This window comes from Ptychodera flava, chromosome 5 (genome assembly GCF_041260155.1).
Source record: "Ptychodera flava strain L36383 chromosome 5, AS_Pfla_20210202, whole genome shotgun sequence".
Classification (NCBI taxonomy): domain Eukaryota; kingdom Metazoa; phylum Hemichordata; class Enteropneusta; family Ptychoderidae; genus Ptychodera; species Ptychodera flava.
Window position 1 is genome coordinate 12,785,110 of NC_091932.1, and position 27,201 is coordinate 12,812,310.

Here is a 27,201-nt window from a genome sequence, read left to right on the forward strand (position 1 = left end):
TGCACGTTACACAACCATCGCGTGAAATTCCCATGCTCGTTCATAAGGTGTAGACTACCTTCATGTTTTTTCAAGTAAATGTTGTTTTTGTCAACGTTTACCGTAAGCCAAGCTTGTACATCCTTGTAAAACACGAGCAGTGTCTCTATGGATGCCCCCGTCTGCTCCGTATGCAAATCAACTCATTATTGATAGCCTGGCGTTTTAATCAATAATGATGCATTTGCTGTTGTGTGAATGACCGCTAGGTGCATTAACCTTTGTTTAAGATATTTTGAAAAGTCTCGGGGGAATTGCACGAGGCAGAGTGGCTTTATCGCCGATTTTTCAATTCATTGTTTCAGAGGTAGACGACCGCTATAATTGAATCATTCCCGTCCCTTTGACCTCGTGTGGCTCTCCTTACGAGTCGCAGTAATAATAAATGGACCCGGTTATACTTTTCTTTTTGGTCACTCTCTGAAGAAACGTGGAATGTCAGATCATTACAAAACAATTTCGTGAGCTAAGATATGCAAATAAGAATAAGCGATTTTAATTACACCAATCATAATATGCAGTCGTTTTCTTACAAACGACGCTCAAATCAGCAATGTCTCAACAATCATGTCACGTCGATGCTCCAACAAATGCATCCAAAAATAACTCAGGTGAAATCGTTTCTACAACATGAAGTTTTCCCAGTCCCCTTTACTCATCATCGTGGCGACATAGAATTTTCTTAAAACTTTTTTAAAATTTAAAATCTCTTAAAAACTTGGCTACTGAATAAAAGATAAAAAAATACACATCACATTATTTTGTAAATCAAGAAATGTTTACACGCTGTCAGACAATGAATCAATGCAATATAGAAATACGAATCCAACCCAAAATGATACAAAAACTATAAATAAAAATATAAAGTTGCAAAAACGATGAGAGTTAGTAGCAGTTTATATCAATTGAATCCAAATTAAGGAGGTAAGGTTATGCGCCTCGAAAGTGAAAAACATAAACTTGTACTCATACTTTCCTTAAGGAAATTTCCAATAAGAATACTCTTACTGAATCAAGATTTGAAGTCAGGAACCACAATGCAAATGCTTGAACTAGAGAAACAAATTACGTACTGTTTGAGTTGAAAATGGCCGCCATCCCTCATGTCAGCTCTACGGGGATGTATATAATTTTTTATTTCAAAAAACTCTAAGACGGTGAAAATTTTCTTAATTCAAAGAGCTTTAAAATGACTCCCAACAAGATCAGAAAAAAATAATAGAAAAATTGAGAGTCTGAATGTCTGTCCCGGGCGCACTGTAATACAAATTGAACATCATCAAACCTTATCTATCCAGAAACATCCGGTGATAAATAATATACACATATAGAAGTAAAAATGCTCTTACGTACAAAATACAATTAATGGACATGAGCGGCGTGTGTAAGAAGTACTATAAACATCAAGATTCAATGTCAAAGTCGTTCACTAGATGTTGAAATTGTGATCTACATACCGCGATATTGTTTTTGAAGAAGAAGGTCATCATAGACGCTCACATTGCACTTGTTGTGTTCTGCAATCTACAATATCATGAATAACATCATGTACGTTGGTTTGACCTGCAAACCGATGAGAGTTTATTGGACGGCTAACGCGGGTCTAGCCAATCGAGACGTATAAAAACGAAAACAACAAAAAGTACTCATTATCTACAGCTGCGCAAAGACTACCAACAAAGAGGTTACCGTTCCGTAACTGGAATTTTCCGGAAGATTGCAATGAAACGATGACTTGTACGACAAACACGGTCTGTGTGACACATCGTATTATTTCGAGAAGCTGTTTAAGTCTGCTTTTCATTTTTAGCTGATCTCCTCAATTGCTAATCGCTCACATTATTAAACATACGACTCATTTCCTGCATACAAAATATTCTCAACTATAGCTTGTTCTGAAGCGCTTGACTCTGACGAAGGCGCGTCATCACTCAACGAATCTGCATGAGGGCGCTCTAACGAAGCCTCACTCGATCCACGAATTCTCTCAGACTCGTGTTGCTCATATTTGTTTTCCATAAATGGAGTATTTTCAATGGCACTGTTCCCTTCTACCACCTCGCCGTCATGCTGTCCAACATCATCATTGACGTCATCATCGTATGCAATTCTATCCCTTGAGTTTTCGCGACCCCACATCTGATAGGAAGGAATTCTGGGCAGTGTCTCGTTGTCAAGGTGACTAGGCAGAACAACGTCGTAAGGGACTGTCATCATTGGGTCGCTTCTTGTTTCTTTATCCCCATTGGATTTCTTGTCTGTACCTTTATCCCGTGTCCTAATGATGGAACGTAAGGTTTATCCATATCATTTGTTGTAATCCAACTTAATTGTTTACACAATAATAGCGAGATGAAAATAAAATTTTAGAAAAGAAAGTATAATTGGGTTAATTGAAGACATCAACTGGTCAATCTCTACAGTTGGTCGCACAATCATACTTTATAACCAACACGCATACCAAATGGCAAACCAGCAAGAAAGAACTAATAAATATAAGTTTATATCTAATAGTATTGATACTAAGTGTACATATAAATTATATGCTAAAACATGTGAACTAATACATGTAAAGTAACTTATAAAGTGATATATATATATATATATATATATATATATATATATATATATATATATATGATCTATTGCTTGCACTTGCACGACGTTACTTTACATCATTGCTGTATTTATTTCCATCCGAGTGAATTTAAACTGTTAAACTACTTTTGACTATATATATATATATATATATATATATATATATATATATATATATATATATATATATATATATATATATATATATTTATCACATGAACTGGCCCGTATCTCCACCTGTGTGACGTACACCAGCACAGATAAGAAATCCATATTACCCCTGTTGTACGTCATCAACCGGAACTTTTTCCTGCAATGGTACCGTTCGTACGTGCACGTCGCGACACAGACCAATTTGTCGTGATTGATGCCGTGCTCTCATAGCATTTTGACAAAAAGGTGACCCGATAAATCCAGATATGGAAACATAGAAGGCATGCCCACGAAATTTCGAGTCGCTAAAGCTTTAGCTATTCCCAAGAATCGAATGAGGATACCGTCGATCGTTTTAATGGCTCAGTAACGTCACGGCTTCAGTCGTAAGGCTCAATGTGGACGTCGTCGTACCTGGCGATCGATCGCCGCCAAGCAGGACGTACCTGGCAATCCACGTTGGCGATAAACCTGAAAGATACACCTCAACGAAAGTTCAACTTAATGAGTACCGTATAATCTTCGGGAAAGCGACATAGAAGGCACAAGCATAAAGTCATTCGACGAACAACGATAAATTTCCTTCATCACACAAATTATTCCGTTGTTTCTCGATCGGAATCAAACCTGCAGCGTATGGCGTTTTAAATAAAACTAATCCGCGTAAATAAAACACAAAATCGCGATAAAAATCATGCACTTTGTTACATTAATTTTGATCCATCCACATCAAAGAAAAATAAGAAGACTGTTCATGTGATAAATATATAATCCCATGGAATTTTTCTCTGTTTGACGTCATCGTATACTCGTGTTTTTCGCGGAGCCGCACAACTACTCGCCTACGATGACGTCAAACAGAGAAAATTCCATGGGATTATATATAAATATATATATATATATATATATATATATATATATATTGTGTATATAAATGATGGGCTAACTGACATAAATCAGTCGTAAAACAGATAGATTGATAGATAGATAGATAGATAGATAGATACATAGATACATACATAGATACATACATACATACATACATACATACATACATACATACATACATACATACATACATACATACATACATACACACACACATACATACATACATACATACATACATACATACATACATACATACATACATACAGACACACATACATACATACATACATACATACATACATACATACATACATACATACATACATACATACATACATACATACATACATACATACATACATACATACATACATACATACATACATACATACATACATACATACATACATACATACATACATACATACATACATACATACACACATATATACATTTATCCTTCAAGTGTTGATATTCATCTAATATCAATACTTACTTAATGAGTAAAACGATGAAAACTGCAAACATGACCAGGAGAATGAGAATGGCGACAATGATACCCTGTAAGGCACCTGAAGATTGTAAAGCAGAAATGTTTCATTTATTTTTGTATTTTAATGGATACAGATGTATGTTCAAGCCAAGAATGATACTGGCCTTCGAAGTACATTTCACCCACCATTTACGACGGCAACGTTTCTGGTACAATAAATGGAACATTATTCCACCAATTCCGAGACGACAGCATCACGTTCCTCGTATGATATATTATCAATGCAAGAAAATATCTAAGCAAAAATTCCACCTTGATAATCAGCAAAGGCCATTTCTTACCAGCTGAAATTCCTTGTTCCGTTTCTTGAGTTCCAATAGCTAGCAGTATAAAAAATGTATATTCAAACTGTTAATTTTCATTTTATGTCAATTGAAAATAGCTTCACCATTTGATAGCTTTCTCATTTATATATGTCCAGTAAACAAATACATTTCTTTCGTCTTCTTAGTTAAAACACGATTGGAACTAATTTTGGATAATTGGATGGTGAAGTAATGTCGATTTTATCTGCAAATGTAATCTCATCTGCTTTTCTTTTTAGGTTACACACTTGTTTTCATGAGTAATATGAAATTTTGGAAGATTCAGCTATAGGGTACCTAACACTTTTGAGAAATTTGAAAAATATGAATATCCAATTATCCCAAATTAGTTCCAATCGTGTTTTAAATATGCTTAAATATATACAAAATATGGCTTGGCGAGTGCACAACACTTTTTACAATAGGAAGTGTTATTATTGTTTACGATTGACTTCTAGTTTGGACGAAAATTCAGTCGTCAACATACTGTTAACGAGCACTCCAACATAATTTAGGAGTAGAGTGAGAAGCGTATTATACAGACAGCAAAACGAAACAAAATTAATATGGACGTAACTACTTTAGGAGACATTGATAAGTAGACTAACAACCAAGCAATTTTCAGCGGAATTGCTAAAGTGATCAAAATACTCCTACGTGATCACGAAATTCCTTTACGGTCCTTGAACAGTGTCTGGTAGGTAATGTCCGTGGTAGGGTGAGGGACGGGGGTTAACCGTCTAAGAACCTCCTTTACTTGTCGAAGTCAATGAACGATGTCTCTCTCAGCATGTAGAATGGGTATTCTAAAGTACTTTATTTATTGGACCACGTGAAAAGTCAAAATTTGATATTTGTTATTAATTTAACAATAACACTTATTACATTGCCTGACCCGAACTCGACTGACCTTGACATTGATTCTGAAACATTAACACGAGCACCCTGATGACACTTGTACTTGTATCACAGTTTCCGTTGATAGGAATCGTCTGGGAACTGAAAAATAATAACACCAGTAATTATTCATCTCACAAAACCATACCTTTGAAATTGATAACGAATCCCCTGTCCTCCATGGCACCATTCGATTTAAAGATAACGAGGACTTTGTTAGATGTAGAGTTGACAGACTCTGGTACTATGCCATGGCCGTACTTGTCTCCAGTGATGTGTAGCAGAACAGGTGAACTGATTGTAGGGCCATCTCTCAGCTCTATCCAGTCATTTTCATCTTGTTTCATTGAGAACATCACAAAGTCAATTCGGATGATTTTCTTACCGCTGACCTGTATGAGCCATTGGCAGTCGGAGTTGGCTTGGTAAGACCCGGGAAATCCGGGAGATACGATCGTTCCGTTGTCAGCCTGGATCGTTTCCCCGGTAGGAGGCGTGACGGCGCCCGATATCTCACCGCAACTACCGTATCGTGCTGTTGAGGCGAATGGTATAACGTGTTGTAATGGAATTTAGATGCCTAGAACACGATTGGAACTATTTTGGGAGAATTGGATCTTGATATTTTTCAAACTTCTCAAAAGTGTTGGGTTCTCTATAGCTGAATGTTTCAATATTAGAAATTACTCATAAAAACAAGTGCATCGTTCAAAGAGAAAAACCGACTAGCTTACATTTGCAGATTAAATCGACATTAGTTCACTATCCAATTATCTCAAACTAGTTCCAATTGTGTTCTAGGTGTAATTAAATAGATGACTATGTATGTATGTATGTATGTATGTATGTATGTATGTATGTATGTATGTATGTATGTATGTATGTATGTATGTATGTATGTATGTATGTATGTATGTATGTATGTATGTATGTATGTATGTATGTATGTATGTATGTATGTATGTATGTATGTATGTATGTATGTATGTATGTATGTATGTATGTATGTATGTATGTATGTATGTATGTATGTATGTATGTATGTATGTATGTATGTATGTATGTATGTATGTATCTATATGTGATTTATTGTTCTTAAAGGCCTCCGGCCCATATTACATATTGCAATTGGAAAATACAATGGAAAGTAAGAAAGCGAGAGTACAGTCAATATCTACAGGCATTCCTTTCTCAGCTTTGTTGCCTTGCACACAAATAATGCCATTTTAAAAATTACCATACCGTTTGAAGATGACTATGTATGTATGTATGTATGTATGTATGTATGTATGTATGTATGTATGTATGTATGTATGTATGTATGTATGTATGTATGTATGTACGTATTTAATGCAGAATATACGATTCTACTAAACCTGACGTTTCAGTGACTATTTGTACCAGTGTATCATTATGCATGACTTCATTTCCCTATCAGGGTAAACAGATTTAATTGACCGTTAATTTTCTCACCGTCATAAACGCTAAGATACTCATATCCTCCGCAAGCCTGGTAGTCATTGGCAACGCAGGTAGTGTTGCAAAACCTGTTTGCTTGGCGACCGGTGTATAAACCCGTCACGTTGTTGCTGCAATAACACTGTCTTCTTCGATGCAGGGCGGCGAGAATGTTGCCGTTTTCACGACAGTAGCCGATGCATCTCTCCAGCGTCATGTCGTTCACCGTCAATCGCAAACCATCAGCAGGGAATGAAGAGTGGTTGGCTTGGTAACATCCTTTGTAACCTGGCACTGCGGGATAGATATCGGAGGAAAAATCTATGATTTATATTTTGTATTACTGAATATCAACTGACTGTCGATGACTGCTCATGGTGCTTTATGTTTTCACAAATTATACGCTATCTCGATAAAAGCTATATTTGCCCTACGTGGTAAAATTTGGGCAATGATAAAAACTGTTTCAAATAGCAAGCTTTCCGGAAATAAGGTGAATGGGTCTGATTTTATGTATCGGCAGATATTTTCAAAGGCATGTCAGTACCGGAGGAAACTGTTTTAATATAAAAATTCGCAAAGTTTGGGGGCACATCTGCACACAAAGTATAGTATGTGTCCCCATCATTGCAAACATATTATGACAACTAGTGTGGGTCGGGAAAGACGAGTGGAGTCAAAACGAGGTGTATACCTATTGAAGGGAGCGTTAGTGGAAAAGGGAAACTGTTGAGCGCAGCTGACTATACGACTATTTACTTAAGACTGAAGGATTATGTTGTATATGGGTGTTCCGCTATCTCCGACCCCGACCTGACGTTGAGGGAGTATTCATACACAACCGAATCTTTCAGTCCAGTTACTCACTACACGTTAGGAAGAACTACCTGAACAGAGAAATTGTTTTATTTAGTAGACAGATTCACACAGGTATGTGTTGTTTGTAAGTACGTGTACACAGATACGTGCGTGCGTACAGTACACGTTCACAACACGTTCAAATAATGCCTAAATGAATTAGGAAAGGTTGCCTAGGCTACTGACCGTTACACGTGACACTCGCTTCGTCCGTATACTTTTTACACCCTCCACTTGGAATTCCAGTTCTGTCACAGGCGGAAATGCCATCTTCGTCACCATGGCAATCAACATTCTTCACGAGATAACCGAACGTTTCGTCCTCTGTCATCCATCGTCTCTCCGCCTTCGCCAGCATGGCACCCATCTCATGCCCTGCAAAATATTGCAGACCTTTAATGTACATCGTGGTACAAAACATACTGGATAATTTTGAGCGACCTTATCATCGCTGTAAATTCTTTTCTATTATAGGTATAATATAATTTGTCATTTTAAGAATTTTAAATCGTTTGTGAGTTGTTCATATCGATTCGGATCCAATTACTGCCAACCCACATGGTCCCACCACCGGTCTAGAAACGTCACAATGTATTACCCATACCATAGTGAAAAGGAGTGATACAGATTGGTTTCGGAATCTGTCATCTGTTTTTCACGTCATCAACAAGTGAACAACTTGCTAAGCTTGGATAAATTGATGATTCATACTTTCAAAAATGTAATGAAGTATTCTGCAATTTGCTGAGTCAAACGTCACCTTCAAAACAGTGAAACATTTGAACATTCTTATTTTCAGTTTGGTTTTACATCTTTTGTTGGGTAATTACAATCACGAAGGCAAAAAATTGCAGCACTTTTGTCATCCCTTGTACTATGTACTTGCAGTATACAGAAAATTTGAAAAAAGTCAATGTTTTAAACTTGATAAAGGTAATAAGACCTCCTGTGTTGAGATGTTTTTGTCAACATCATGGAAATTGCATTGTCATTCAACCAGCAAAAATCACATGTAAATAATATGCACAACATCAGCTAAGGCCAGAAAGGATACTTAACTTGTTCGTCTGAATTGCCACTTCTTCTTCAGCCAAGTTGGAAGTTATTAAGTCGCGCTAAATACATACCTCGGCACCGCAATTGTATCAGTACTTTTAAGGCATTTTTTTATATATTCTTACAGTATTTTTCCTTCTTAGAGCATGTCAAAATTCTCAGAAGTTGTTCTGTCAACACTGCATGTACATTTTATGCCCCTGTTATTGTGGACAGTTCGTAAAATCTAGACTCCAAGTCATAAGTAACAATGTAACCAGTGGGAGATTTAGCCAGTTCGTAAAAATATTCGTCCGGCGACAAAATCACTGTCTAAAGAGCCTTATTAATTTCTTACCGAGCTGTCGACAGACCACGTCGGCGTCTCGCATATCCCATCCTTCATTGCAAACAAGTCCCCATCGATCGACGGAGGCTATGTCCACTCTCCCTTCGAAAGGTAGTCCTTCACCTGTCAAACGAACTGCACCTGTAGGGGGATGGGGTGGGGAAATCGTTTTTTTCCAAATGTAGGTATGACTATATCAAAATAACTCATCCACGGGTAATTTTGACGACCCGTATATAACTTTATATTATGCCCTATACTTTTCAGGGTATGAAATAAGCAACTATTCACAATGTGCTGCGAAACAAGGTTCAAGTTTTTGCTTGAAAAAGAGTTAATTGTGATTATTCAGCAACAAAAAATAAATTTAATATTGTTCACTATTAGAGACAGTTTGATCAATTGTTGACAAATCTTCAAATAAATCGTAAAACATAGAAAAAATGCAGGAAGTTTTGTCAAAGAAATGTTAGTACAAAGTCTTTACATACTATTGTCGGCAGCTTGCATACTCTGTGATAGCGTCATTAAATATTTTCACAAAGAACGAGTGTAAACATTGAGACCCCCAAAACACCCTAATACGTTTAGACAACAAGCTTTATTTGGACGATACACTTGTGTCGATGTCAACTTTAGTCAAGCCGTGGCTAATGTTCCTTGTTCACTGACTTTTACGTTCACAATAAACGCTTCGACTCATTTCAAGACCGTAATGGGAGTCTTTTGTCACACCTTCTCTTGTGTTTTATTATGTTTGCCTTGGAGGGAATAGTTGTCCCGTCCGGCTGTGCGGATAGGACCCATACAACGGATCTGTTGCCATTTACAGAATATCCGAATATCCCTCGGGCATATCCAACATTTTAATATGGTGACTGTACCAACTTGAAAGTGCGTGACCGTGACCTAAGCAGCGTGAATGAAACTATTAAAAGAACTCAACCAAAGTGTATATGGCAAAGTCTTGCAGTGATTGGAAAGGGTCTAAAATTGTTTTATTATGAATAGGCATCAAATGCTGACTTTGCTTCCCATTTGTATGATATTCATCGCCAATTTCTGGGAAGAGGCAATGTTTATTAACCAGAAAGTTGCGCAGCCGCAGACGGGACGACCCCTTCATTTCAACACACATCTCCAACTCCGGCGTGTAACTGTAGAGATGCACCAATCAAAATTACACTGTTTCGCATTAAATAAAAGAGAGATCTATAGAGTCACGGTCGATTGTCATACACGATTTTCAGGTTTCAAAATACATCGATCTGGACTAAATCTATTTACTGTTATCAGATAAAATCAACTTCATTTCCCTAGCAACCAAAATATTTATCACACAGCATACTTCATGTCTATTTTGCACGTTCCACTTCTACAGCAATTCATTTAATGTCGAATGTTATACGCGCAGGTCCAAAGTCCAACGAGGACAAGCTTTCTAATGCTTTATCAACCCTACATCACGACTGGGTCAAATCCGTCTGTCGTTTCAGACATTTTTTATGTTTGTGGACAGCATTCGCCACGGTTATATGCATTTGAACAAAAATCAACACGAAATAAATGCAAACTTGATTATGCTCATCACGACGCTTGGCTTCTTTTGAGAATTTTCGTAAAAAATGGCTTCTTCAATTTCGTCCTATTAGTATGTCGTAGCCGACGAGATCCACTGGTCCATTTATATTCGGACCGCGGCGGAGCCAAAATTATAGAACTTTGTGTGTGATACTGACATCACGGTGATAACCTATAGAAGCCTAACACATTCAGATTCACATGTTCAGAAATAGCACAGAAAGCAGTTTCATAGAAGGGACAATCGTGCCGAGCGGTCGAGGTGGAGTGTACCCCTGAGTCACCGTCTCCCGGCATCATAGTCCGTGTACGTTCAATACTACACCCAACTCATTCAAACCACTGAAAACGCCGGCCCCTCGATATGTTTTCGAAGTTCAAGGCTACAATGAGTCGAATTAGCTACTGCGTTGTAGATACGCACCTGTTCTGTCCCGTGTTTCCTGGTTCGTCCTCGACATAAGTAAGGAGACGACGAACAAGCGCACTCCTGCTGCAACCCACGCCATTGTGAATTTAATGTACTGGCAACTCTGGGGATATCGTCAGTACGTGCCTGCCCTGTCGCCGTCGCTACTCTTCTTGTCCACACTGCACAGCGCTCCCACTGTTATCACTAGCTTCGTCTACTTTCCATTCTTCCAGACTAAATAACCTCCATAATTCGATAAATTGGTTGACGAATACGAATACACACAAGTGTAGCTATCATAAACATGAATATGGTCGGTTCCGTTGTTTACATAAAAAGGTTGGTCTCTTATTACCTGACAAATGGCATACTTATTATTCATTGTTTGAACGTTTCCTCATTTCGTAGTAGCCGCGCCTTTACCATTTCACCGATTGGTTAGCAAACATTTATCATTGTTTACGCACATCTAAGTATTCGTTTCCGTGAAAAGTTATTTTCAGTGTTTACTCGCAAGCATAGGAAAGCAAAAGAACTCTTTTGGAGTTCTCATTCCATTGTTTGCTGTTATCAATATGACACCCATATGCAAATTGACACTCCATTGTCAACAAATATCAACTTAGTCAGAAATTCAACATTCAGGTCAAAAGATGTAATACTCAAAAACATTGCTGTCTTCCGCGAGTTTCCATAAAAGTGTTTCGAATTTATTCAAAACATTCAATCAGGATATTCCATTTCAGTAGAGAACCATGCACGGATTCCTCTAAATTCTTGAAATCCATGGTACTTCTCCACTTAAGGTACTTGCACACTGAGGTTCAATCATAGACACTATAAAATGTCGGGTATCAACTCTGAACATTTGTGGACTAATTTATGAGAATTTTTCAAATTTAGCATATGCGTTTTGAATTTCACAAGCCCATGCACTGTACGCACTGAGATAGTTCTTTTGTGTTTTATCAGTGTGTTTATTCAATAATTTTTATAGTTTTGTACTTTTCAACGGTCATCTAATTATCTGATTTATCTTATGTAGATTTTACAATGTAATTATTCGTCTCCCTAGTTAAGTAATCTATTCCCTCTGATGTATCAAATCACTGAATGAAATGATTTACAAATCGAACAGTCTACTAGTATTCATTCGATTTGTAATAAAAAGAAAATATTTATTTGAAAGGCGCTACAAACGGAAACAGCCTACTTGAGATTTGAGATTTACACTGCTGAGAGACACAGGACGCTAGCTTTCCCACAATCCCATTCGATTGTACCAACGCATATACGAATTTTGGTCGCTAGAGGGCGCTGTGAAGAATCTGGGAAATCTCAGACTGCCGCGTTTACAACAGCTGTAAGGGCATGACCCAGACCATCCTCGATCAAGGAACAATTTTCATAAAGTGCAATTTCTGCCGATTTTCATGGTTTTTTCCGATTTCTTTTCAGTGAAGCCATTGTTTAGCAATTAATCAGAACATTTTTGACCAAAAAGCTGTAAATTTTGCTGTTTTAAGCCTACTTCTTTGACATTTTCACTCCTACCCCGACGAAAGGAGTACAAGGCCATTTCTTGGAAGTCGACGGTAAAAGGTACGTTGAGATTATCGTGATTTTGTCCATTTTTTCTGTCAAAAATATGAATTTTAGAAAAAAGCAACGATTTCCTTAATTTTTGGCGCCTTTTTTCTTATCAACTGTGATGGTCATGAATTTGGAGAACGTACTTTTGTTAAGCAACTCGAGAGCTTTGCAATGGTATGCCGATCGCCCATATTCACCCAATGAATGCAGGAGGAGTAGGAATTTGACTATGAGCATGTAAAAACTACTTTAATTTTCTAAGTTTTACGTCAGTAATTAGCCTGTACAAAGGCAGGCTAGGCAGGTAGGCTACTGACATAGTAGGTTTTGACAACGGAATATTCCTGCAGTATCTACCTCCGGCAGTGCAGTGTACTATACTGCAGCTGTGACTGACCATGGCATGGCCACTGTACTTTTCTGTGTCTGTCAGTTGTCAGCATTTTACTTTCATGTTAAAAGGTTTAGGAAAACACCAAGAACGAGACATATGTTTTTAAAAGATGCAGTGCAGTGTATCAGAATGCAAGATGCATACTGCGTCTGGCCATCTAAATATATGCCGTTATGCTTTGCAGTATAACCTTTCTGAACAAATGTAAATAAACATGTTTTTATTGTTGTTTGTTTGTTTGTTTGTTTGTTTGTTTGTTTGTTTGTTTATCTATTAATCATTCTATTGTTTATTTATGACTTTACACAATGCCATCAATAGAAAATTTCACATAGTATTGTTTATTGATTTTTATTTTTATTTATTTTTTTTGTTTATTTATTTTTTTAATGTACAAGAATGTTCATATTCTATGCATATGCAGTCATTATAAGTTCAAAATTTCACAGGAGAAGCAGCCAAAATTTCAGGATCAGTTCTGTACAACCATCTGATTAAAATAGTCTTTGCCCAGTGCCCCCCACCCAGGTGACGCCTGATATCCATTTTCATTCGTTGATGGGACATTTCTATTCCTGAGCTGCTGTGTATATTAATTCCCTTATCTCTTTTCAGGAGTTGGTGTCCATGTGCAGCTACAGTATGCATATAATAGGTGAGTGATATGTGAGGTAACTCACAAATTATCCTTTTGACCCAGTTGACAGCATTGGAATGAAATGTTGAAATTAAAGAATCAAAATCTATGATATTTGTATTGTATTGATTGTTGATTAGTTTGAAAGTGCTTGCATCAAATTGTGTAATTGCCATTATGCTATTTAAAAGTCTATATTCCCTTATCAAAGATATGATTGTGCTTGCATATTTTGAATCGGTTAGAATTTTATTGCATCCACTGAGGACATCATTGTCCATCATGCGTGTGCATGCACCACCTTCGTAACCGCCCCCATATTTTTTGACAATGCCTTTTATTCTTAAGAATGCTTTCAGTTGACAAACTCTACTGGTGGGATTTTCAGAGATATACATTGCATTCTCAATGGTAGAGAGGCTGTCTTGAATGGCTTTGTTTTGTTTGTTCTTTGATAGTCTGTTTTGTTCACTCTCCTTACTTCCACAGACCTTTCCTTCACTGTCTTTTTTAGGAGGGGAATATTTTAAAAGTGTATTCATGTGGTTTATCAAAACTGTGTATTTTTCTGTTGTATGGTTTTCAATCATTTTTGCCATTGTGTGTCTGTGATATGCAATTAAGTCACCTGCTTCACCTACTTTATTAATTTCTTCATCTATACTTTCATATTTTTTTGAAATCATCATCAGTCTGTCTCTATTTTTGACTTTGACACTCAGATTTTCTGGTTCTTTGCCATTGAGGATGCTCTCAATAGATTTCACAATACTGAGCTTTTCCTGTTCTAATTTTGCTTCACTGTTCCTCTGTTTTTGTTCCAGGTCTTTTTTATGGAGTTTCCCATGGACATTTTGCAGATGCCTGTTGATACTTGGCCTCGTCGCATATTGCATACTGCACATTGAACATTTGTGTGTTGTTTTATTATTTACAATTAAAGATTCAATATTTGACTCAATACTGTCTGAAATATTAATGTCCATGTCTGTAGTCTCATTTATTTTGAAATCAAAACTGTCAACGGCTGCTTCAAGTTTCCTGTTGACTTTTGTCATGTCATCCATTTGTGTTGCTGTAAGCAGTTTTGTTTCATGATTTACACCATGGACTTCCACCTTCAGGTCAAATTGTTCAGACAGTTTACTTTCATATTGTTTTATCTCACTCTGTACAGATCCTGGTAGCTTGGCAAATTTTTGTACAAACTCTAGCTGCTTATCAATTTTTTCTGCCTCAACAAAGAGCTCATCTATAAGTTTTCCAATATTTCGCAATTTGGCATGAAGGTGGTCCATGGTGTAATCATTGATTGGATTATATGCAATTAGAGGATGACTGGTCTGACCAAAACTGTTAGTCTCTGCCCACTCAGTCATCTTTCAAGCGTTACTGTCATTTCCCATTCATGATGTGGATTATGACATTGCTCCACAGATGTCAAACACAAATTACAAAAAAATTTAGTACTTTTTCGTTGCAAAACCAAATTCTTGTACTTTTCGTCACCCTCTAATTTTCGTCGATATACCACCCCTCTAATTGTATTTTTGGCCCAGCCCTCAGTCAGATTCAAAATAGGAAGTATGTCCTGTTGTATCAGTGTGTCACTTTCAGGTGCGTTGATGATGGCAAAGGGGATACGGCTGGCATCAGACTGGGGATTTGGGTCTCGCCACACCTCTGCACCATTATACTTAATTACCCGAATTGCCCCACTTATTGCAAAAACTTTAAAATTTTGAGAAATCCCTTTGAAATCCTGAAAAGTATCGCCTCCCTCCCCAACAATCACTTCAAGTTTTTTACGTTCACACTCGTCTTCAATGTTAAAATCTAATTTATTTTCTCTTAATATACAAATTAAATGTTGCCAAATTAACCCCTCAAGATCCTTTATGTACCAACCCTTTTTATTCTTGCTCTCAGTTTCTTCAACCATCTCATGAAAACGTCTTAAATTGCTCCGCAAGGCACCAAGTCTTGGAATTCTGGAGACATTATTAGGTGTCCTGATAGACTTTTCAAGCCCATCATAGTCGGCTTCTGACAACCCCCCACCTAAATGAATAAAGATGTGTTCAGCCTCCTTGTCATTCCATAATGCTATATTGTCAATATCTTCATTACCGTGCTGCTCATCATTATCTAGTGGTAGCAGGGTATAAAAGCAGTTTGAATATGTTGAGGGAGAATATCCAGAGAAAGGGCTTTCTTAAAAAAATCAAGTGTTAAAATAGATTTTGCAAAGTTTAACGTTTTGTCCCTTTTCATTCGTAATTGCCACAGAGTGGACTCATCATTTCCCGATATTTTTTCCCCAATAATCTGATGTTGCCGCAAAATTTTATTCATATAGGCCCTCCCACCCATGGATTTTTTAGAAATGGCTGATCGATCTGAACTAAATAGAACCGAGACAGCGGCATCAACATACTCCGTGTCTGCACCTGACTGACGTTTCACGTTTTCCACAAGTTTTCTTATGACCTGGCGAACCTTACCAAACCCCTTTTCAACTACAAACGCAGAACATCGATTAAGTTCGTTTGCAAGTGCGGATCGGGCTTTCATTAATTTGAACTTGTGGAACACTCGACTCTTGTTGAAAATTGTCCGGCTCATTGCCGCTGCCCAACCGTGATCTCGAACCATTCCCCTAACAAACAAGTCACTTGTCCCGATAGCGTAAAATCGGCTGCAAACCATACGTAAGTTACAGAAGTTTTTCACTTTCATAAACTGAACATGATCATCATCACCTTTATTAAAAAAACAACAATACTGAAAAATTTCGGTTAAAACCTCCGATGGTAAGTCAACAATTGAACAAGGTCGCACAGGCTGTGCCACAGTGCCGATTTGCAGCGGCCGCGGCCGCGGACCAACCTCGTGTTCGCCTGATGATTGCTCTCGGGCCTTTTCAACACTCGATCTCCGCGCCTTTTGCGCCTGTTTCGCCGCTTTGATGGCCTAGGCATATTTGACTAATTTATCTTTAGAAAATATCACAGAATGAGCGTTAAAAAACACGACGATGTCTGAAAGTACGTTTTCACAGAGCCGATCGGTCAAGCCACTCCGTACACATAGAGTGTCTAAGCGTAACTGAGCGTTGGAGATCAACCTGCGCAGTTGGTGAGAAAAGAATTGAGTTCTGCGCATTTCGATCTGCGTTGGTACAAATCGCATTGGATTGTGGGAAATTTTTCGTACCGTGAGAGAGAGAGAGAGAGAGAGAGAGAGAGAGAGAGGAGAGAGAGAGAGAGAGAGAGAGAGAGAGAGAGAGAGAGAGAGAGAGAGAGAGAGAGAGACTCAAAGAGGGAGGGCGCACTATATGAATGACATGCCGATAAGGTTTGACCAGTCTACCGTTTTATCATTTACATGACTTCAGTTTATGACAAGGTCATCTCTTATCAGTCTGAGTGTGCATACAATTCAGTGTGCATACAATTCAATGTGCATATAATTTAATATGTACCTCGCTAGTATAATCACGTGACTTTCTTGTTTTATAGTTAAATGAAAATGTTTGATATCTTTTTCATGATGCTGAACTCCTAAATTATCGATCTTAAATATCCAGCTCTAGTTCTACTCCCAAAAAATATGCCCGAACGCCAACATTTAACTTGTGAATACTGCCCATACTTGTTATAATATCAAGTGTTATTACAATTAGCGCTCCTTGGCCGCTGACCGCCACGGTTCAACCGGGTATGCGACATCACCCTTCTACTCAAATGCTTTTTTCGTGTGATTACTTGTGTTTTGCAAAAATCTTGTTTATTAGCGGACGTCCAGTTAGTTTGTTCTGAACGTACAGCGCGTACTTTAGAGCACTAATATATTTACATCTCCGTTGTCTAAGTCTGTAAGGTCACCAGTCGAAGCATAAAGTCAGCGGTTAAAGAGCGCTAATTGGTCGGTCGCTCTATGATGTCAGCTTACACGATTTATGTTCATAAACCAACGGCAGCAGAAAAATACTTTTCCTGACATTCAAGATGTTCCTATGAACAATTAACATGCACGTAAGACACTTAATTCAAGAATTCTCACAACATTTCAAGAATGATAGTTTTACAGGGCGAGACATTCAAATAGGGCCAAACAAGGTAGATTTAACGGTCATATATATCAACCATAAGTCCTACGGTGGAGACACGGTTTGTAAGTTCATGGTACGGAGTAAAAGAGAAGGTTTTCACAGACATGTAGAGATCTAGAAGACTGGCTGTGAAGCTTGCCGCCTTCCCTTTTATATGTAGACTGCCACGTCAGGTATAAATCATACACGTATAGAGATTTTATCATTTATTACAGAGTATATAAAGGAAGCTACATTTCAATGGAATACCAAACCGGTTTTACTGATAATATTTATAGCTCGATATTAATTGCATATTTCTGAGACTCCTTATTCATAGTTCGCCTACGTCAAAATCCAAGCAGATCACAAAGTAATATGACTTGTTCTCTCACCAGTCGACAGCGTTATGTCGCTGGAGGAATATTTCTCTCAACGCTGGCATGGCCGCCCAAGGGTAAATTAATAACAGAGCTTGAGCATGTATTTGATCTACTTTCACCCTGTTTTAGTTGATGTTCACTGCATGCTCTGATTTTAGCGTTGCACTTCATGTTTTTTCATACGATGTTTCATTTCATGAACATTATGAGGGGCCTAATCACCTGACCAATACGGCAAATAATCTTGACTGTTTCAAGACAGATGTAGTTATTTCGCTTTAATAAAATGCTGAGGATACATGACCAAATTTCACAAATTCCATGGCCATGAAAATGAGTAAAACACTCGTCCTCCTATCGTTAGTATCTTTATTATGAGAGAGAAAGAGTTTACCGACAATTTTAGTATCGACGATAAACTCTTCTCTGAGTCACTGATTTCTATATACAGTTGGATAAACACTCAAAATCTGAATATTGTTTCTAAATACACAAAGTACTGTATAAATTCTCATTTATATATATATATATATATATATATATATATATATATATATATATATATATATATATATATATATAATTTTCTGGTAATATACTTCCGGATGAAAATCGTCTGTATGTCTCTAAATATTGTGAAATTGGGTACACAGATGAAAGATGTAATGGTAGTCTTATGACAATGAAAGCGATATTTATTCTCATCTTCTTCTCCTTTTTATCTCTCAGTATCGAGTCAATAAAGTTGAGAAAATTGTTCGAGACTGGATATTTAAGAATTTTATCTGCAGAGTTAAACGTATCACTGAATATTGAAAAGTTTACTCGAAGGTTGGTTCGTATGTCAGTCTTTCTAATCTCGTTGATCCCCAACTATAGTATTAAATGTAAGGCGGATTCGATTTCTACAAAATGCAGTTGACATCATTATACACTCATTAACCCGGCAAATACCGAAATAAACTTGATATTGAATATATCACAATACTTATAAGTTTTCAAGAGTACAAAAATTCTTTGCGCATGCATTTGCTTAAACGTTGGTGCATTATACAAATTGTACGCACCATGTTTTGTATGTCAAATTCTGGGTAGCGTGTCTGATATCGATATATGTGGATGTCTGGGTAAATGTTGCAGTTTTGAATACATGTCACTTTTTAAATCCAAAGATTCTTCTTCGATTATTTAAATTTACCAACGAGAAACGTAATAGAGGTAGGGATAAGCCGTCTCCTTGCCGATTTCTCCGACTTATCTCTAATACAATTCTGTTTACACGGGACATAGACTATATACAGTGAGTGAGAAGAGTAACGCTGGGGGCGCCAGTGTGTCCTTCATCCAAAACACCACACTTATGGAGTTCGCGCGCACCCGGAGACTGTCATGTGGGAAAATTCTGACAGGTCACGTGTATGTGCACTTCCGCATGCTACGCCCTCTGTATGCTCTCTGTATTTACGTATCGTTTATAATCAAATCGGCGAGTAGGGTTCTGGTTTTTGCGAAGTCTCGCGATCTTGGCGATCGAATACGTAGAAAGAGTGTCGATGAGAGTTCAATTTTTCAAGAGAGGGCCGTAGTAGCACTAGTCTAGTCGACCCTATTCGTCTGTGCTTCCGACCCAGCTGGACGAATCGGGTATACCCTATGGTAGCGCCACAGTTTATCGTAACGTTGCTTGATAGTCGTTCGAGGCGGGCGGCCGAAGGTCGCCGTTCTCTTTTTTGGAACGACTATCTAAGCAACGTTACGATAACCTGTGGGTAGCGCCGGTTTGCCAGATCATTATTGACAAAACAGTGATGCAAAAATATTTTATGAAGTGTTGTCCGAGCCCTCTTTTACCGCAAAGTGTTACCGTAGAAATGCCTGTGTTACATATTATTCCGATCTGATTAAACTTTAATACTTAACTTTATTGCTCAACAACACACTCAAGGACTGGATGAAGCTGCTGCAGGGGAGAAACTAACGTACAAGAAATAAATTTGGCAAGAGGTAGTTTGTTTTCGTGAGTAAAGATATACATGAACTTTTCTCTATCATTAAAATCAGAAAGCCTGGACTATACAACTAGTGGATGAAAATAGACCATCTCGATACGTTCTGTATTTTGGACATTCTATAACAAAGTGAAATTCATCCTCAACTAAAGACTTACAAAACTTGCAGAATCTGTCATTTGCAGGAACTTTTGGAATTGACCTTCTACCCAGTTCTATTTGTAGGTTGTGATCCGAAATTCTTAGTTTTGTCAGCCACCTCCTATAGGTACAAGATCTTATATCTAGCAAGTAACTTTCAAATTCAATTTTTGTCTTAAATAGCCTGTAAGTTCGGAGCTTATTCCTCTGCATTCCACACTTCCTCGTATCATTATGAATGTTTCTCAGCCATGTTTGTTCATACATTTCACAAAACTATCATATACATTATTAACTGTGGAATTGATATTGCAAACACAAGACCATATATCACTCCCACTGTAAGAGTTCAAAATGCTTTGTATATAATTAGACCAATCTGAATTCAACCTGGACGTATAAGCAGATCTCAGTAAGATGTCATCTGATAAAACTAATCTATGCCAGTATTTGAGCATGTGCTTTATCACCACAAAGTGAATTGGATATCTACCCAGCTCTCCAACAACACCATCAGATGGTGCATGTTTAGATACTCCTAGGATAAATCTATAATAAGATATACTAACATCATTGAGAAAGTTACATTTGTCATTAATTTCATATCCGCATATTTCACAGCCATATGTCATAATAGGAACAAGTAAACTATCAAAGAGTGATAATGCAACTTTTACAGAAAGTGAACCATTCTGAAGGCCCTTACGAAGGCTGAAAAGAGCTTTCATTGCCTTCAATTTAAGATTATGAAAATTACCTTTGAATCTACCATTGGGGTAATGACAAAACCAAGGTAACAGTACGTTTTCACTAAGTCAAGAGTCACTCCATTGTAAGTGAGTTTAACTCCTTTAAAAGATGATTACTTTTGTTAAACACAATAACTTTCGTTTTCTTTATGTTAATAGATAATTTCCATTCACGACAAAAACTATGAAGTTTATCTAAGCAGCTTTGTAAGCCTGTTTCAGATTCTGAAATCAATAAAAGATCATCAGCATACATTAGACAATTGATAAGGAGTTAACTAAGTTTGATAGGACAGTCCTGACTGGAACCAAATGTACTGGGAAGATCATTTATAAAAATATTAAACAAAGTTGGACTTAAGTTACACCCTTGCTTAACTCCTAAACTGGAGTAAAATTCTTCAGTAAAGCAATTGTTACTTTTCACACAATACTTAATGTTGTGGTACATGGACTTAATTAAGCTATAAAAATTACCATTAATGCCATATTTCTGTAATTTCCAAAGTAAACTTGTACGCCAAACCCTGTCAATGCTTTCTGAAAATCTACAAAACAACAATAAAGGTACCTACGACTGGGACTACAGCTTGACTGATAAAATTTCGCATAGATATGTTGATCGATATTAGAACGCAAAACAACAAGATTATCTGCAGTTCTCCTCTTTGCTCTGAAACCAGACTGAAATGGCGAAAGAATACCATTGCTATTAAGAAAGTTTAGAAGCCTATTATTCAACACAGAGGTAAACAATTTTGCAAGGCAACTATTTATAGAAATACCTCTGTAATTTGACGGATCACATGTATCACCTGATCTGAACACAGGACCAAATATGCTTTTTTCCAAGCATTTGGAAATGTTCCTGATCTGAGGATGACATTGAATAATGAACACAATGGAGTAAGTATGGAAGAACCACCATATTTTAGCATTTCATTCAAAATACCATCGACGCCTGGGGATTTCCCTGATTTTAATTTATGCAAAGCCTAAATATTTCTAATTCTCTAAATGTGGAATTAAGAATAACGTTCACATCATATCCATTGGCATCTTCCATTTTTGTTAATTCAGATATGATACGTTTAGAAACATTATCAGTTTCTTCACAAGAAAATCACCTAACTGCTTAAAATGATAAAACCATTCAGCAGGAGAGATAGACGAGTCGATTTTCTTACAGACATATGACTCCCTGAAATATCCTTCCACAATTTCCAGTAATCATTATGGTCTTCGGAATAAACCCTTTCTAATTTCCTTAATTGACTCTTTCTGAAAGTTGACCGTTTACATTTTAACAATTTTTTGTATTCTCTTTTTAGAGTGAAACATCTCCCTCTAATATGTGGATCATTTGGGTAACGATTCAACAATTTACAGCAATCTTTAAGATCTTTACGAAGTGAAAAACAAGACTTGTCAAACCAAGGCTGGAAACCACGTTTTGATTTGTTCTTTTTCAATTTCGGCGTAACCTTACGTAAACAGCGATCTGAGACTTTGTGAATAATACCTTCAAATACCTTTACAATATTATCACAAGAATTGGAACTATGACACTCAATATTATAATTTCTAAAGTCTTCTTGAATAGATGAACTTTGCAGAGTATTTAAGAAATATTGTTTGAACATGGTTTACACTCTACATCAACTGACTGCTTCACAATATTATTTATATTTATAGAAAAACCTATTGGACAATGATCAGAGAAATGTGTAAAAGCATATACTTTGAAATAATCTATAAGGTTCGCCAAATTCTTTGTAACAATACCATAATCTACTGTACTAAATCCATTTCCCTTGTAACAAGTTGGTTTTCCATAAAGACCCCCTGCAGTTCTACCATTTAAATCTGTAAGCCGTTTTGAATGCAAAGATCAATCAGTTGTCTCCCAAAGGAATTACTAAAACTACCATTATCCATTGAAATTCTATTGTGTATAAAGTCAGGAATATAAGAGGCGACAGGAAGAGAATACCGCGTACGCATAAGAAGTCGTTGCGGTACTCTATATCTGATTTTAATCAGATTGATATTGTTTATGATGTAATGAAAACATTGTATCTGTTTGAAATCTCGATACAAATGTAGGATTATTATCCACCCCTAAGGGGTGGACCATTTGATATCCTGGGGGGGATTAGAAGATTTTTGTGGGGCATTATTTTTTTCCCCACATGTTGACTTTTTTTTAATGCAGCGATGTTGCCAAATCAATCTGTTTATCATAAATCAACGGACTTCTACATACTTGATTTAGTGTTTCAATGAAACTGTTGTCATGTCACTAATAAGAACTTAAACGTGTCAATTGTAAAGTTTTAATACAGTATTTTGAATGAACTGTGAATGTACGCCATTCTTTTTATGCACAACAACATGTCCAGAACTGTTGTAAGAAAAATGTGATTGTGATATATTAGTGCATGTTGCTTTCTAATACTGAATTCTCATGGAAGAAACATACATTGTCAGGAACTTGCCATGCTTTTCATATGAACTGTAGATTTCATAATGATTAGTACACTTGGCAAAACAGACATTCAATTTACAGACATCAAGATATTTCTGACATATATCTCTGATATATTGATGTATACTGCGCCAGGGGGCGCCAAAATATTAAACATCCAGATATCTCTGATATATATATATATATATATATATATATATATATATATATATATATATTATATAATATATATATATATATATATATATATATATATACTTGTTTAGTTCAAGATCAGCTGGAGTAGAGTGCTCAATACTAGAGTAGAGCTAAATACACAACTGAGTTGATCAGGATAATCTAAAATATTACATTTCCACTACAAATTTGTTTCGTATAGGCTGCAGAGCCGCCTACACTCATCGGGTGGCTGTGATCGACTGGTCGATCACAGCCACCCGATGAGTGTAGGCGGCTCTGCAGCCTATACGAAACAAATTTGTAGTGGAAATGTAATATTTTAGATTATCCTGATCAACTCAGTTGTGTGTATATATATATATATATATATATATATATATATATATATATATATATATATATATATATATATATATATATATATATATATATATATATATATCTGATGTATGAAAGTCATGCAGCTGAAGGGCATGCTGAAAAATTTTGTTTGATATTTTAAAGAAATGCGCCTGAAGGGCGTGCCGAAAAATTTTAACATACATATATCTCAGATATGTGTATGTCTGATATATTAACGTTTTGCACTAGGACGGGGCTGTGAAAATATATCTCATTATCGTTAAAGTTACGCGCCGAATATGAAATTGAATGATGAAATTCATGGCTAGCATGATGCATTTGATGCATTTTAGGCAAGTATGAGCCCGCGTCGAACTTTAAAAACACACTGACCCCCCTAATTGGACATTTCAAAATAGGTGACACCATAACCAAAGTAAAAACACAGGGTCACCCCATGAATCAAATGGCCTCCCTGGCCAAGAACTGACCAGTCCCTCATTCCCGCTAATTTTTAAAAGTATCTTTTCCGAATTATCATAACCAAGCCCTCCCCCAGTACTGGTATATATTTGGTCACACTGAGAAATGTTACACCTTAATTCCAATTCAATACAGTTATTTTTACCATAGTAATGAAAAGATACTGGGCCATGCCCCAAATGAAATTGGAAAATTGGACATTTGGTATATTGTAAATTGAAAAAAACAGAAATGTGCATTGTTGTTAATAGAGTTTGTCAGAGGGAAATTTGAATGCCCGCAAAGCGCCATCCTCAGTATACACACCTATACATATACATACCTGTTTCCTACGTTCCAATGTCAGCCCAAGATTTTAAATTTAGAAATAGGCCTAAAAGCTAATAATCAAGATGATAAAACCATTTGAAAATTGAAATTAGTTCCATTTTGATTTTATTTTTTGAAAATGTAAATTGGTTTATTGGTTGGCCAAATATGCCAAGGATTATAATACTTGACGATGACAGTTTTGTTTTAACATCTTCTGAAATTCTGTCATTTGACTTGTCAGTGCAATCTGTCCATGTCGGAATCATAACAGAGAACAAACTTATTTATTAGTCAACACACAAGAGATGATATGCATGTATCTACAGAGTGTGTTCACTTATCTAAAATCATCTAAGGCAGAATTATTTCCCCTTGTATCTGCTGGAAAAAAACTTTTTCTAAAATCTTCCAGACCCCTCCCCCCGGATATCAAATGGTCCACCCCTAAATGTCATACAATGGAATTTGTGGCAAAATTGTTATTTGGTGATAATGTTTTTGCACTTGACCTGATATCGCCTCTAAACGAAGGGCGTTATATTTTGCAGGCTATCGTACTTCAGAAGAAATTTAGAAATTACTGTGAAATTACTACTTTTGTGATACTTATTTTGGAAACAAATATTTATTGTGCCTAACTTCTGTGCAATTTTCCTGTGGGACCTATTCCAGACTGCATGTTTGTCATGCGGCAGTCAATGTCAACCCCCTTCCTCCCCACCTCAGGGCATAAGCTTTGTTGGGGATTCTTGAATTAGTCTTAGAAATTTGTCAAATGCCCCACCCCCTGGGGCAAGACAATCTTGAAAATCCCCACCGCAATGAATGGGACATTTTTAAAATCTGTGCAAGTCCGTGAAAGTGACTTGGGGGATCAATATGAGGCAACTGCCCCCCCCCCTCGGGCATAGTTTCATGGCAAACAGTCTAATCCCCCCCCCACATTTAACCCCTATCGCCCGAGGTGGTGTCCTTCGGGGATTACATTGACTGCTGCATAACATATAATACCCTGAACATGATGTTATAGTTTGCTGCCACGAAACGCCAGTTCAGTATGTCACCTGGTTTTGTTTATTTCTCTGTTTGAAGAAGAAAAATAGTATGTGGCCTTGTCTAGCTGTTGACTGAAATATGTTGACAATAAAAGGAGGTATTATCTGCCTTTGGTGTGTGCATTTTGCTAAATCTATGTCTCGTTGATGGACATCAGCCATTCACATCCTCATCTTATCTTAAAAGTAGTCTTCTCCCTCATACTATTCACTAATTACAATGATAACCTTACCGACAGTTGTGAGTTCAATAGTCGATATAAAAATATACTATTTATTTAATGCTGATGACATTGTGGTGATCTATCAATCAGTCTTATTACCCTGAAATGACGTAATGTGAACTTAAGTCTATTCAATTTCTTTTTATGTATTATTGACAAAAAATATTTGAAGTAGGACAACACACAATATGATACCTTTCATATATTTTATTATCTTGAACGATGTAACAACAACATACAATCTGGTAAATTTGCATTCACTTGTAACATGATGCGCATAGACTTCAATCTGTTAATAAAGAGTGCAGTCTCCTGTTGTGCTAGTCATACACTAATTCTTACAAATATTGACGGTCTTACAATAAATTTTACCTACCATAAATCATTAAATCATTAAATCAGAGAAAATTACTTTTTGACCACAAATGCGAAAGATTGCCCAAAAATACAAAGATGAAAATTTTACTACGATTTTAAGAACTAAGACAGAAGACAATCCCAGAATCAAGCACACATGTTTCGAAGCCGCATCTGACAAAAACTTTTTGGAGAAAATGATTTTTGAACAAAAGATAATGGTAGATGGTAAATATGTTTCATATACTACCGGTATATAAAATTTATGAAAATTTAACCACAATTTTAATATATATGACAGAAACTAGCCCCATGTCTTCAAAATTTCAAATCACTGGGAAGAATATTTTTGACAAAAAACTTGAAAATTGCACAAAACTACAACTATCAAAATTTAACTACAATTTTAAACAAAGTGACTTGTCACCTTAAAGAACCTGCATACCAAGTCTCAACCAAAGCTGGTCTGTGGTTACAGAGTTTTAGCTATTTGCTGTTTTTTTCCTTTTTTTAATGAAAGGGGAAATTCACCAAGAATGATTTTTAAATATGTGCTAACTTTGTAGTCATTTACCCCGTGAAAGCTTTTTTCGCCATTTATAACTCACAGATTTTTTTACAATAACCAATAG

The 27,201-nt window shown here is 36.6% G+C and overlaps 1 protein-coding gene across 1 annotated transcript; it reads right to left on the bottom strand.

Moving 5' to 3' along the window:
* Positions 1 to 513: 513 nt before the first annotated feature.
* On the bottom strand, positions 514 to 11,492 carry LOC139133057 (scavenger receptor cysteine-rich domain-containing protein DMBT1-like). Its single transcript, XM_070699458.1, has 8 exons — positions 11,142 to 11,492; positions 9,146 to 9,277; positions 7,939 to 8,127; positions 6,910 to 7,188; positions 5,585 to 5,971; positions 4,516 to 4,554; positions 4,178 to 4,253; positions 514 to 2,317 (listed from the first exon to the last, which is right to left on the bottom strand). Exons 1-8 carry the CDS (start codon positions 11,224 to 11,226, stop codon positions 1,882 to 1,884), a joined length of 1,623 nt encoding a protein of 540 aa, XP_070555559.1. The 5' UTR covers positions 11,227 to 11,492; the 3' UTR covers positions 514 to 1,881.
* Between the last annotated feature and the right edge of the window lie 15,709 nt (positions 11,493 to 27,201).